The 15,481-nt window shown below is 38.8% G+C and overlaps 1 protein-coding gene across 4 annotated transcripts in view; it reads right to left on the bottom strand.

Moving 5' to 3' along the window:
- Positions 1-15,481, bottom strand: part of NR1H4 (nuclear receptor subfamily 1 group H member 4) — a 37,470-nt gene that overhangs the window by 20,838 nt on the left and 1,151 nt on the right. For 2 of the 4 annotated variants that reach the window (XM_030469400.1, XM_008505908.2), the window contains exons 2-3: positions 10,455-10,594; positions 757-1,119 (exon numbers count right to left, since the gene is read on the bottom strand). In XM_030469400.1, the coding sequence (XP_030325260.1) occupies positions 757-1,119; positions 10,455-10,539 (448 nt within the window). In that variant the 5' untranslated portion in view covers positions 10,540-10,594. Of the gene's footprint in view, positions 1-756; positions 1,120-4,996; positions 5,016-10,454; positions 10,595-11,708; positions 11,728-15,481 lie in introns of those variants that run through there. The other 2 variants (XM_030469401.1, XM_030469402.1) reach the window with 2 other exon arrangements.

Raw genomic sequence — 15,481 nt, 5'->3', positions numbered from 1 at the left:
TGAATACTGCTCTCCTAAGAAACAAGACATTTATCTGACAAGTAGCATCTATTTCCTGAAGAAGCTCCCTCTAGGGATAGGGATAGGGGCTATCCCTAGAAGAAAGTCTAGAATTAGATATCCTTTCATTTCACAAACTTGAGGACAACCACTATGTCCTTTGGTAGCTGGGGAAAAAAGATTCTCTGGGAACAATGCACATTACCAGAGGCATTTGGACTGGGTTTGCAACTGATTTCTTAGACAGCCTAGCACTGAACTCCCACGGGCTTCCATGGCTTTGATTTCTTCCACAGGCAGGAACAGAAGAAACTTAGAAGAAATTTCTTCACTGGAAGGGTTATCAAACATTGGAACAGGCTTCTCAGGGAGGTGGCTGAACCCCATCCCTGTTTAGAGGACGTGTAGAAGTGGTGCAGAGGGACATAGTTTAACAGCTAGTTAACATAGTTCTAACAGCTGCCCAGACAGTAGAGCCAGTCTGCTAGCCTCAATCTGCAAGGTGTTCTTCAGTTTACCAGGAGGTAATTTTGGCTCAAGGGCTATAGGTTGGTCAACTATGCTTTAGAATTGCAGGACAATGATAGAAGACATTGCTAATCTGTCCCTGGGGAAAACACAGAATAGCATACACCAGGTCCAAACGTAAATCCCTAAAATATTAGTGACTCAAATAAAATTAACAACAGAGCAGAAATATTTAGAAACTTCAGTAGTTGTTAGCTGAATTGTACTCTGTCATTGATTTCATCCTACCTTTGCATCCTTCACAAGTGAGAGCATTGTAATGGTACCCAGAGGCTTTGTCACCGCAGACCACACAGAGCTCTTCTCCTTTGACTCTTCCTGTGGAGTGACCCAGTCTAGGCTTTTTGGCTGCAGGGATATCCATTAGCTCTGTTTCCCTTGTGAAAAAGTTCTCTGAGGGTATCCTCCTGAGCTCATACATGCTGGGGGAATACCATTCCTCATGCTGCGGAGGGTAGAAGCCCAGGTTGGAGTAGTAAGACGGTGATGGAACCTGAGGCTGAACTTGGGGAAATGGCACACTGTTGTACTGTGTGTAAGGTGACACATCTGCCTCTTGCACTGGAGAACTCATTGGCTCTGAAAGGACACCTGGAAAATAATAATGCAAAAACAATTTTCACTACCACCATGAAACTACATTTATTGGAGAAGTTCCCGCTTCCAGAAAGCCATCTCAAAAAGAAGGCACAACCATAAAGATTGCACTTTCTGGACTCAGATTTGCTGTGGTTCTGGTGCTATGTAAATACATTGCAATATATTTTAATTTAGCTATTCTCAGCCATTCCTTTATTATTGATGGAAACGTAAGGCACTGACACTTACATTAAAAAATCCTGAAAGATACCATGCTGCTAATTGTATGTGTTGAGTTTACAAGAAAGAGCAATCCACACCCCAGAGCAACTAACAACCTGAATTAGGTCTCACAGCAGAATAAAAGAAATCCAAAAAGCCAAAATTCCTACAGCATTGGTGAAAGTTAGCTCAAGACTCAAGCATCACATTAAATTTCTATTTAATTCTGAATGAAAATGTCTCACAATCATAGAATTGTTTGTGTTGGAAGGGACCTTAAAGATTCTAACCCCTCTGCCAGGGAAAAACTGCACTGGGGAAAGATGACAAGGGTGAGGCTTAATTAGACCAAGGACATGAAATAAACCTTAAAGAAAAGCCTGAAAGGGGAAAGTGAAGCTACCATGAAGGAACAGGGAAGATATTCCTAAAATAAGTGAGGAAATATGACCTTCTCACCATCCAGTCTCCAGTGGCCACCCAGTCAGCCTCTGCAGCTTGGTCTGCAGCTCCTACAACCTCAGTGCAATTGTGCAGTTCTCATATGAAGCATCTCTGCAAGACAGCACTATTCACCTCCCAAACAACAAGCCTAGCAAGGATACAAAGAATGGCAGCCTTTCCTGTTGGGATCAGCACAGCATCTGGAACCTACCCTAACTTTGCCCATTAAATATCATCAGGCTTACAAATCCAGACTATATGAAGTCTCCTTTTTTTTTTTTTCCTGCAAGTACAACATCTAGTAGTCTCTGGATGTATCAATTAAGATTAATCTCATGTCAAACAGCTGAAAAGTGTAATTGAAACTTCAAAGTTATTTGCAAACTGCTTCATATTTCCTGTTGAAGAAAGCCACATCTCACCATTTCAGGTCCTTCCTTAGTTCCAAGAAAAGGATCTAAGAAAAACGGCACATATTTCTAGGAAGATGCCAAGTCCCACTTTTGGACTCAACAACAGTATTTACAAGGAAATCATAGAAAAATGTTGATTGGTACTCATTACTTAACAGTACTTCAGAAGCACTCCAACAATATTTTTACTGACATAAAATTGATTCCCTGGCAAGTCTCCTTCACTTCTGAGGAATCAGAAACAATGAAAAAATGCTGACAGTTCAGAAGAGGGAACATCTGCAATGACAGCAATAATTACAGTCTGTATCAGGGCATTCTTCCCTCTCCTTTGTCTCACTTCAATTAGTGACAGAAAATGACCTTTTCTTTTTTTTTTTTTTTTTTTTTTACCTACTTTTTCACTTTCAAGGTCTCACGCTCTTGCTCTGCAGCCTTCTGCCCTTTACTGAGCTGCAGAAGCCATACAAGTGTTTTGGATTTGTGTGACTGTCCACAGCATGCTTATGCCAATAGCAAATGCTGAGGTCCCAGTTCAAGAATAAGCAGCAAGATGTAAGTCTGGAAAAATGTGACATGAACATAAATGAGAATAATGGTGCCATTTGTTATTTATGATTAGTTTAATTATGGTTGCATTTAGTTTCTCCAGAAGAGGTCAGGGCCCCAAATAGCAGAAGCAGAATGGCAGGAGGCACTCCCCAAACCCAAGTTTATGCCCTCTAGATAAACAGCAGAGACATACAGAAACCTGAGACAAAACATGGGCATTTTGGGGCTCTGGGGAAAAGTCTGGAGGTGAAGTTACAGCTTCATGCATCAGATGCAAACAGTCTCTGATACCTGACAGCTGCAAAATGACAAAACAAGTAAAGGATAAGGACAGAGTTATTTAATGCTTTTAACAAATTATTGTTTGGTATATATTCAAAGAGCAGGTGGTCTTTAATTATGTTTACTGGTCAAGGTACTTCAGGTACAAAAACTCATGTTAACTGTGAGACATACAGTCATTAAACAAAGCTGTCAGTCTCTCTTTGGAAAGGACTTTGTTCACCATGGACACCTAAGTTTTCCTTTGCTAGTTAGTAATTACTTGGTTGATTTTGTCAGAGGAAAGGGGGACAATCCCAGAATGAAAAGGAAGAAACTGTTGATTTTTAACTTTATGCAGTCCACAGGAAAGTCTACAAAAGCTATATACCATCCTCTTGAATTGTTTGGGTCTCTGAAACAGCAAGAAGAGAGGGCAACACTCCTTCCACAGCAAAAAAAAAAAATAATCTGAAGGCTCACTAAAAAACTCAGGACTAAAGAGCATATGCTGAGAAAATATTGGGTGTTTATTTAAGCCACTATAGATTCATTTGTATTACAGAGTGTTTAGAAAAACCTTCACAGCCATTAATTCTACACTGCTCCTGGAAGAAGAAAAAAAAAATGTCCAGGTTTTAGTGTATGAAGTGAAATATGGGGAAAAAAATCCCAAATCAACCAGCCTTTATTTCTTTCTGTTTTCTTCTGTGTTAGGCACATAGTTGAACAACTCATCTGAATTGAGTTTATGCTCAGGGCAATACAAGGGAAAGAGAAGAACAGGCAGGGTTGAGAGACTGATCTTGAGCTGTGTTCCCCAGCCCTCTGCATCCCAAAGGCTTCCAACAAAAGCTGAAGAGGTTCTGCTTTCAGACACATACGGTGCATTGCTTTATTCTGTGTGACGTTTGAAAACCACACTGATTTTTGGAATTATGCTTTGCAAAGTACATACAAGTCTAGACCAGGTAGTTTCTTATCACAGAAGAAAACTAATCTTATCTTGCCAACCAGTACATACACATGGTTTTATCCAGATACATGTTAGTTGAAGCCTGAGATGGGCTGGGCTCATGCCCCTGTTAAGCCAGCCCACTGAAATGGCTGCACTTGCAGTAGTATGAGCAGTGAAAGTGAAATCAGAAACCAGCTCACAGGAATACTGCAATATTTTATGTTTGTGAGGTCTTAACTACTTTGAAAACATTTATCTGCTTTTGCTTTGGGAAGCATACCTCTTACATTTTTAAAGAATGTCTACTTAAGTGTGTACAAATGTGATCTTACCGCAGTAGATCTTTCACCTAAAGCTTTGCAAACAAATTTTTTTCAATGAAAGATGTTTTACAGAAATCTGGAAAGCATACTAGTATCAAAGTGAAACCTTCACATGGATGTGATCACCATATTACAAATATTTTTCCAGAATGCCACTTGCAACTGAAGCTCATCACTGAGGTTTGCTTTGATTCCTTTCAGTGTTACATGAAATATTTTACACAAGACTTGAAAAATATTTGAGATAGGCTAAGGACTTGTAGAAATGAAAGAGAATTTTCCTTGTAGGAATTAATAAACTTGTTTTCAGTTTGCAAAATTTTACCAGGGATATGTGCAGATTAGGGGTGGTTTTATTCAGAATATTACAGAAATTACAATGAGAATGTCTTTTATTGTAAATGCTATTTTTACACTGATATAATGCTAGTTGAAGAGAAAAAAACAATTTTAACCAGGTTTAAAGTACAAATATTTGGCTCTCCATAAGATATTAATGAAGGAACTTAAAGAAATAAGAACAAAGTTTAGAATTAAGTATTTGGAAACCATAGCATAACTATTAATGGAAACCTGATTAAATTACAAACCAGTTATTTGCAGATCGTCTCAAAAGATCACTTGGTTTAAACAACCTTCTAGCATCCTACAGTTTCAAGGAAAAATGCAAGAATAAATTGGAAACCTGTCCAAGCAAGATCATGACAACATCCTACCTTAGGCTGTCTTCAGTCTAATCATTTCTTGCAGAAAAATACTCTCCTTAAGGTACCCAGTCTCCTTTCCCTCTCTTTTTCTTCCCTCCAGGCCCCTCCCCCTTTCCCCCTTATGAACTATGGTATAAATAAAATTTCTTAATTCCACTTTGTCTGTGTCCTGTCGACTTCTTTACTGTGAGAATTTTCTTTAAGGTTAGCAAAGCAGTGAAACAGGCCAGAGGTTGTATAGTTTACTGATTAACTTCATTACAGAGAAACTTCTTTGTAACTGTCTGAAACAATAGCAATGTCTGTAACCAGTGTGGATTTAACCTGGATAAAATCTGATTACCATTCAAAGGGATGCCTCCAAGTAGCCTAGCCAGGACAATTTTGTACCTATATTGGTATATTTACCACCGAATTCCTTTCAATAAGTATTTAATAATGTCAGGTGATTCTGTGCCATAGATTAACCACTTCCATATAGCAAGATGCATGTTTTAGCTGACTGGATTAATGTGTTTTTTTAAGAACAGAAATTTATTCTCAGTAAAACACTAAGGTGCTTAGGCCCTAGTGGACACATCTGTATGACAAGAAAGAACTGTGCTCCAAAGCCAAACATCAAAGATTGATTCTCATTTTATGTAACTTGGAGGTAGCTCTCTAGAATGGGCAGGATGCTTCTGCACGATGAGTCTTCATTGCTGTCCTGACTGTTCTAAACCCATGTAACCTCCTTGTGGCTCTTAGATATTATTGTTTAACATATGTCACTTCAGTTCAAAGCATCTGTAATGTTGTGAGGGCTGTCTTGGATGCCACTACAGCATTACTGTGACAGCATGAAGTCAGAAGATTGTGTGGCATGCCTTGGTTTGAGGGCAGCTAAGGTACAAGCCTCACTGAGACACTGTTAGAAGATGGTGTAAGGTAGAAGGACCCAAACCTACTGCAGTCTTGTCCATGCTACCCTTATGGGAACAGTCCCTGAGGCAAGCCCATGCCTTATAGACACCTACTAAAGCCATCTAAAACAGACCCCCAAAGAAAGATAAGAGTAGTATCAAGATAGACAGTCAAGCGTGTGCCTCTTTCAGTCAGCACTGTGGTTGAGCCCACTGAGAGCCAACATGGGATGTGTGACCAGGAATATATCTGAGGATCACAGCTGGAAATAAATTGGCAGACAATGAAGCCCCTAGACTCCAAGATTCCCCTTTTTTCTTTCATGAAAGGGTCTTTGCAGGCTGAGATGCACAAAGGACTCACACACACACACAAAAGAAAGCATCACACAAACCCATTTGCGTTTTGTGTTGTTCAGTGTTGCAAACTTCACCCTCAGGCCTCTGCTCATCTGCATTCCTTCTCATTAATTTTTTTTCCTCAGATTGTCACTCTGTTTGGTTTAGCTCTCTTTGTAATTATTTTACACAAATTCCTGCTTTAATTTGTCTTGGTTTGATTCCTTTTGATTTGGGGGTCTGTTAAGGGCCTAATTATCTTCTCTGTAGAGATGAAGCCAGATGTTGGCTCATCTGCCAGGTGGTGCTAAAACAAGTAGTTATTTAACATATCTTGTGATCTTGAAGCTGTTAAATCAGTTTGGACACTTGATCCTAATACCTTTTAAAAAAAGAAAAAAAGAAAAAAAAATAACCAGAACAAATACCAATTTCTCTCAAAGGAGTCAGCATTTTATGCTCATCTAAGGCACTGCTCTGTGCCTGCAACAATTTTTGACAGCTTTTTGTATCTCTTGCATTGTCAAATGCATGAGACAAGTTTAGATGCATTGCTTTCTTTTGTCCTTTGTTACTTGTCATTTTTTGTTTATTCTTTGTCCATTTCAACAAAGCTTCTAAGAGTGCTCATTCGCACCAAAATTTTTTTGTTTTAACTCGAGACATACAATGAGGATGGCATTTCTTGTTTTGTTATATTTTGATGTCACATTACAAGAAAATGTTTTCAGGACATTAAAAATTACTTAAAGTAGGCATTTATTCAAACTAAAAATGCAATAGCACTGGCTTATCTTCCCAGATATTTAGAAATAATTCCACCTCTGAAAGTTTCAAAGCACCTTGCATATTAAGAATGCCTACATAAGGTGCTTTCACAGAAAATAGAATGGGACTATTACTTTGAAGGCCTGCTACTTAATTAGCATATAAATGATGGTTTGATTCAAATGCTCTCTATATTTCAGATGCCACACAAATACGTAAGCTTACCTTCCATATTAAAAATATGAAGGACACATTTTTGGTGTTTTAAAATTAGTTCAGTCCTTTGTAAAAAAAGACAAGTAATAACTGCTGGAAGAAGTAAGATAATGGAGATATAGGTATTTAGCACATGTGGAGGTCTTACTATGAAAAGCTTTCAAAGGCAATTGAAAGATGTTATCAAATACCTTTTTGCAACAGTATTGCTGTCCTAGTTGAATTGCCAAACCTTAGATCAAGGCTTGTCAGCTCTGCTAATGCACCTCAGCATCTTCTAGCTCATGGCCCGTGCCCAGTCAGTCTGGAGCAAAGTGAAGGAATTCAGATCAGTCTGTGTCTATCCTGGTAGAAGTGTCCACAGGAAAAATTCATGGCTCTAACATGAACTACAAAGCCTCCAAAGATTTTAAAGGAGATCAGGATTTCCTAAATTACAGGGGTTCAAAGATGCACATTGGTGGAGGTGTCACTTTCTCTTAGATCAGGATAGGACACTGGACTTGCCTTCACACAGACTGCCCTGTACAGCTCCATGGGGCTTGTGAAATAAAAACAGAGTTTGCTGAGGAAGAGGAATATTTTAACAGGACAACTCCCATGGAGACCGATGCACTTCTGGGACTTCTTGCCATCAGGAGTCCCTTTCCCTCACTGGAAAAAACAGAGCTGCAAGGAAGAAAAAGTTGGTCTTTCATGCAGATGCTATAGAGGACGCATTTTATATATCTGTTTTTGACCACTTCTTCATGATGCTTTCTGTAAAAAGATCGAAAGTGTTTCTAAATCACCTGAGGTAGAAATACAGAAGCAGCTTTTTGGGAAGACAGGGTAGAAAAGAAGGACCCTGACTTCTGCTAGGTTAAAGATCCTTTTTCATTTGCATTTTGAGCCCCCTTTTCTGGGAATTTGTGACTGCAGAAATTAATAAAACACTAACCCCAAGGACATAAAGAGATACTTTACCTTAGACATACACTGTCCAGACAGTAACATAAAATTTCCAGCTACTGAAAGGTAGAAAACCACTTTTATTTTTTCTAGTTTAAGCTCTTCAGAAACCTGCTGCAACTAGGAATCTTGAGGTGAGAAGACAGAAGTGCCCTTGAATTACCATGGTGATGAGGCTCACAGCAACTCTTTATTGACATTTCTGTTGAGAGACTGGACCTGGTGCTAATGTTTGGAGGTGCACTTAAATTTGTTTTTGAAGGTCTAAGAATACTCTCATCATAGAATGAGTGAAGCAAAATGAAAAGATTATATATTTCCAAGGTTTTGTATAGAACCTGAGTATACATCCTTGAAAAATGGGACTTTTTTTATCAAGGCTGCTGTTAAGCCAGCAATTTCTTACTTATATTACATTAGAGCTGCAATGTGCGAGAAGTCCTTGGATAAATGTGAGTTCTAAGGGTCTTTTAAAAGAAAAGCCTTCCTCCCGTTTCCTTGGATTAATAAGTCTGTACCTGCCAAAACTGAAAATAAATTCTAAAAAAAAGTATTTTACAAATATACAATTGAAACCATTTTCTACAAGTCTTTTGAAGATATGGAGTCATATTTTCACAATAAGCACCTCTATGGACTTAGTTGCATATTATTTCTGAAGTTTTCTTTCAGATATTAAAGCAAAAGACAAGAGATTTGTAAAGAATTCACCTCTGAGGCTGGAGTGACATCCCACACAGCAGGACCAAGTGGCTGTGCAAAACAGAAGTCAGCTTAAGTGGAACACAGCAGGAGTGTTAAGTCTTTTTCCTATTGGGACCTCTGATTCAACTCCTTAACACATTATTTCTTTCTGTTACAGAAATGTCAGTTTGAATTAAATCTCCATTCTGCTAAGATCCAAACACCTATAATGGGAGACAATCCCTCTTCTTAAGACTCCACTATTTCTGAGTAATGTTTCAATGTGGAGGTAGAGTATTCTATATGAACATGCCTTAAAAACAGTAAAATAATTAGTAAAAAAGTAGATGTCAGGGCGTAATCTTGCTCACAAAACTCTGAAGTGGTTCAATTACGCAGGATTTTTAAACAGATTATTGAATATAAAATCCGGCACCCTAAATTCTAATACCATTCTCATCTTTGTACATCATGGCCTGATGTTGGAATTAAAAGGTAGAAAGGAAGTGTTTTAGATGTTTACATATATGTTTTAACAACTGCAGAAACATTTCTCCCACTAAAACCCAACACACTGGGGGAAAAAACCAGTAACACACAGTAATGCAATGGGATTTGCAAATCATTAGTGTTAGTGCTTTAGTTTAGCTGTATGGAGCCAGGACATTGGAAGTGGCCTGATTTGGAGAGGTGCTCCCCAGTTCTTAGGGCTCTGCAGCAGGACTGGCTCCATGTGTCAGAGTCCCCCTGTGCCCAAGCCATGTTCTTATTTCAGATAAATGAAACTGAAATGTATTTAATTTTTCCAGCACTCAGAAAGACAGAATTTTGATCTTATTTGGACTGGAAATTTCTGTAGTGTTGCAGTTTTCTGTGGGGGTCTGCATTGTGTGTGAGGCCCTGAACGTATCATGTTACTCAATGAAGTTTCCCCTCTGCTGCCAAAAGAAAGGCTAAAAAATGTATTATTCTCCAAATTTTTTTTTTTCTTAGCAGAATATATAACAGAAGACAGCTTCCCCATGCTTATAAAATATTTACCAAGAATTATTCATTCATTAACAAAACCATGTTTAGCCTTCAAAAAACAGTAGAACCAGGGCAAGTAGAATTTTCCAGTCTGCATCATAAATTTTCATGTGCATTGAAGGTAATAGCATAAGTTTTAATGCTCTCAATAAGAAAATGGTTTTAATTTAGGTCACATGACTTCCATGAATTTGCATAATATGGCAATGCAAACACATTGCAGTATTATTTTATTACAAATTAACTGAGAATATATGTGCTCAACTTGATGTGAATTACTCACGTGAAGATAACATCCAGCCCGACATACAAAGGTCTGTCTTTACTGAATGGTTTCAGGTATTAGAATAGTGTGATAAAAACAACCTACAAGGTCTGTAATGAGAGCAATAGCGTGTAGGATTACATTAAATACCACTGACACATTATTTGTTAATCCTTCCATAGGTACTGAAAATTCAAGAAAGTTGGCACATGCCTACCACATGTCCTTGGCTTGAGATTTCAGTGTATTTCCTTCTAGAGTTCTGAGGAAAGGACAACTTGCTAACCTAATTCAACCTAATTTAATGACTTACCAAACAAGTGAGGACCTTCAGCAAGAGAAAATCCATCAGCAGTGGCTAGCTGGTGATGTCCTATTAAATTCATTTCAGATCCCATTTATTCTTGAGTTCAGTAGAAATATGCTAATTAAGAAATAGAGTAAAAGGAGACCCTGAAAGATAGAAAGACAAAAAGAATATTTAAAACAATGTAATTCGTTTTTTGTTTACCTATTGTAAGGCAGAATTCAGACAGTTGTTTTAATATTTACTGTAAAAAATGCTGGCTTGAAGTTACAATACCTAATTCAGCCTTTAAATAAAACGCTGTGCCTAGTTTGTTTGTTTTTTCCTTGCTGTGGTATATCTTATTTGCCATCCTTCTGCTCTTCATTTAAAACTAATGGCAGTTTATGGTCAATCTTGTTCAAATATGCACAAACTGAATGACTGCCCTGACCTCCTGAGGGCATGCCCAGCCCCAGCTTCCAGGGAATACCAGTTGTTTGCATTATTTTTTCATCACCCTTTCATCATTCCATTGCTTTCACTTGCTGAGGAAGTATAAGTTTATGGTTAGGTCAGAAGAACCAAGCCAGAAAACTTGAGTTTAATTTCCAGCATCTGGCTCTTTATCTTGCCTTCAGTAATTACTGTCTGAACAAGATAAATGGTGGCAAAATCAGTATCCTGGTTTGAAACAGAACAGCACCAGTTCTCTTTCAATAAAAAAGAGAACTTTTTTTTTTTTTTTTAAAAAAAAAAAGCAAAGTCTTGGTTTAAGAACCAGGCTCTCCCACCTGCTCCTTCTATGGTCTGAAGCAGGTGTATACATCTTGCTTGGGGAGGTTGGGAGAGGCTCATGCCCTCTCATTAGCAGCTTTCACCTCCTGAGGTTGCCAGTGGCACTGTTCAGAGTTCTTCTCCTTCCCTCACCAATTGTTAGGCCCTCAACTAAAGAGTCAAACACTTGCTATTGCCTCCTACTTGAGCAGAAGGTACAGCTATAGCAGCACCTCAGCCAGGAGGAAGGCATGCAAAAGAGTCTCCCTTGCCCAGGTCTGGCTTCTGTAGGTGGGATGGGTAACTCCAGATTGCATTTGAAGCAGGACCATCATCACCAGGAGAACATACAGCTGCAACAGTGAGAGATCTCAAGAGTTTTTGCAGACACCAAAGAGGATTCTGAACAAAGCTGAGAGAAATACGTTTTCTATGTTTATAGCCTTGATTCTTTATTCAGTTTTATTCCCATGGGACTCTCCCTGGGACTGCATTTCCACTCACCAAAGGCATTTGAGAGTTATAGCCCAGTTTGCTTCCCAGGAGGGCTCAGCATGTTTCTCAAGCAGAAGTGAAGTCATCTGACAAAAACGTGAATGCAGCAGGAGGCCCCAGTGCTGAGCAAACTAGGAAGTAGCTTGTGAGAGTGGCAAGCACACTGTGTAATTATATTCAGATTTGTCTGCAAGAATTCATTAAGTTCTTCCTTAACATAAACAAAAGCTCTCTAATTAGGCAGACGAATTTTAAATGTCTGCCCACAGATAACTTAAACAGTTTACTCAGAAATGTCAAAAGCTACTTGTATCACAGAACAGATAGGGTCCTTGTGGCAAATAACATGTAAACACACAGTCTCAAATCTAGCACAAAAACAGTTTTGCAACAGCAAAAAAAAATCCTCCACATATCTTCAGATGGGAGCTGGCAACCAGCCCAGCCACCCCCTTGGACCACTTCTAACTCCAACCATTTTCCTGACTCGCCACCCTACTTTCTGATGGAGGGATCTGCTGAACTCAAGATGCCCAAATGGCTGCAAAGGTCTTGCAACTCCTGGCAGCCACTTTTCTCAGGAACTGCCCATGACTGACCTTTGGAGGGGGTTTCTCTTACAGGGTTCTGTGATGGGAGACAGCAGCAAAGTCAGGATACTTCTAAGGGTCAGTAAGAGAAACACAAAAATAAAGCATCTTTAGAGGGTTCCTGAATGTTTTTCTGGATTTTCTTGATGAAGACCAGAGGAGAGAGGTCATCACCACTCTCTTCTCATGTCCAAGCCCTTCAGTAACTTCCTCAGAGCCCACAAGCATGCAAGCCTTGCAGTTTCTTGCAGGATTAGCACTCCTTCCAACCAAAGATCATGTTCCATCACTACTACTGCCACTTCTCAGATTTCCTCCTGAGGCCCTGCATGTGGGGCTAACACTGCAACAGCGGACATGTCAGTGGTGGGATTGTGAACTTCTATATATTCATACAGACCCTAAACCTTATCTTAAGCAATGTTGGATATTATAGCAAAATACTTTAAAGACAGTTGCAAAATTACATCAGTTTTAAAGTATTTTGTTTACTGTCAGTGTTCTGCATCTGTCTGGTCTGTGCTGCAGATAAAGGAGCAAGCAAGCAAGCTGTATTTTAAAATGCTAAAATAGTGACTATGTTTTTACAGTCTTTTTGAAATATCTATACAAACTTTTCTTATTTCTTTAAGGGTTTTCTGTTTTTTAACATATCCCTAGATAATGCCACTCTTTAATCTCGAGATAGATTTAGAATTTGTTGTTCTTTACACAGACAAAAACCAACCTGTTGCTATTAATACTGCCTTGTTCATAGCAAAAGAACTTGAGGATACATTTGCCATCAATTCTTGGTACACAGGGATGTTAAATGTTTTGTAACCCTGCTCCTCCTGACATGTTAATTTTGATCTGGATGAATTCAGTTCATGTCAAACACTCGTTATGATTGTAAAGTTTCCACCTTTTTAATACTTTGTTTTCTTAATATATTCTAACTGATGTAGACCACTTACTGGATTTAATGGAAGAAATTAATCCTATCATCTGGGGATTTCTGCAAGGCACAGGACATGATCACCATTAAAAAGGTGGGTAATATATTTTCCATTACATACAGCTACTGCAAATTTTGTACTGTGAATTCGCTTGAGCATCAGACTCTTCATTAAATACTAATTGGCATTTTGCTATGACTTGCCCTTGAATCCAGCCTGCTGTGAGCTCCCTATCCTGTATTGGATTTATTCAATCGATTTCACCAGTATTTAAACCCAGCAGTGACTGATTTTCAGCTTTCAGACCCGCAGCAGTTACACAATATGGAGCATTAAGCACCACTTATTCCACACACTGTTTACTTCTGGGAAACAGCCTAAGACACCATAAGCTGGTGTCACAAGGTGTCACAGACCCAGGGGTGGACTTTACTTTCTCAGAGCCTGGCCCACAACACCCACCCCATCATTAGCCCCTTCTTAGCCTGAGCTTCCCAGGCTGCTTCTGCAGGCAAACAGCTGTGGTTCCAGCAGCTCCCAGGTAGCAGAACCATTGCTCTGCCCAGTGAGAGAGGCACCCAAATTGCCAGCAACACAGCTGGGTGACAAGGGGTGCCACCTGGGCACTGAACCTCTTGGCAGAAGTATTCCTTTTAAAGATAGAGGATCTGAGGCACTTTTTTTGGCTGGTAACATAGTTGGGTCATTTCAGCTTCCAAAATAAGTTCATCTACACGAGCTGGGATCAGTAGCCTAAGTCAGATTTATCTGCCAAAACCACATAGTAGTGGAATGCTTCTTGATATTCTCAGGCATCTTTGGTATGACTAAACATTCACAGATATTTCTGCCTCGTGCTTGCTTCCTTATAGCTATCAAGATGATTCTAGACTAACTTCACTGAAATGCCATTCTGATTGTATCAGGTACATAGGTAAAAGCTGAAATAAATGTGCACAGGGTATCCATATTGGTCACCAAAAAAAGAGCCCCCTAGGAGACTCTAAGAGGCATGGGATAAGCTGCAAAACTTTTTTCCCCCAAATAATTCTTTTCATTAATTTTTTTAGTAACCTACTTACTTCTCCACCTATTGACATTTTTTTCATGGGCCAAAAATATACAGCAATGGAAAACAGAGATCAGTGTGCATAAAGTAAAAAACATGCCCAAATTCTTGAGACAATTTTCATGAATTGTGTATTAAAAGCTATGAATTACGTAAAATTTTATCACATGTATCCCTAGAACAGTCAAGCAGTGCATGTTTATGTATTATATAACTCCATATATGTCAGAAAATATATTACTACATATGGGGCTTGTTCTTCCACTTTGCATATGTGTGTGCATGTGTATTCAGCTTTTCTTAAGGGATATAATTTCATGGGAGTATACAAATGTATATGCATTCACATATGCATGTGGGTGTAGATCCCAGATTTACTGTGGACTCTTCTCCCTGGACTACCTCTGACCTTACCACAGTCAATAGCAAAGCTTCCCCTGGCTTCTATGTAAGCAAAGTCAAGCTTCTTAATGAAATAATGCAAGTTAAAATCAACTGAGCTCACTGAAAGACAAAAGGATTGTGTCCCCATATTTTCAAGTGAAATAAAAATACATCTGATCACCAGGAAAGCTCCACATTAGTCTGAGTTTTATCTTCACAAGAAGAATGATTGAACTATTTCAATTAAATAATAAAGGAAGACAGCATATTTGTGAAAATTTTTGCCAGTGCTTTGATGAAAGGTACATTTCCCTCCTTCTGTTCCATAATATTGTGTATTCTTTACACATCTGGCTGTCAATTACTCAAAGAGAAATTTCCCTAACATCATTAACCTACAGCCCGATCCAAGCACTGTGAACATCAATGGGAAGATTCCTGCCTAGTTCACAGGCTTTTGATCTGGCCTTTTTGTAGAATATTTAATTCAGTAACTCACTTCTTTTAGAGGCTTTTTTATTTGTTTGCTTGTTTGTTTGAAAGAATATCAAAGAGACATGAAAGCATTTGGAAAATTTTTGCTCCCTGCTTCTAGCCTTTTGCTGCCAGATCATTTCAGCATTTATGGCACCATGGGCACCTCCATAGCAACTGGTGCAAAATACAGGCAGCAATATGAGCAAGTTTGAGAACCAGGGACAGGATTGGTATTACTGTCCTTATTTGAATGTTATTGTTTAGATTTGTTAATAAGACATTTAAAATCAGATCAGTGAAGAGATGAGAGACAAAGATATTTAT

Source organism: Calypte anna, chromosome 1 (assembly GCF_003957555.1).
Source record: "Calypte anna isolate BGI_N300 chromosome 1, bCalAnn1_v1.p, whole genome shotgun sequence".
Taxonomy (NCBI): domain Eukaryota; kingdom Metazoa; phylum Chordata; class Aves; order Apodiformes; family Trochilidae; genus Calypte; species Calypte anna.
The sequence above is the reverse complement of the archived record's forward strand: the minus strand, read 5'-3'. Positions and strand labels throughout refer to the sequence as shown.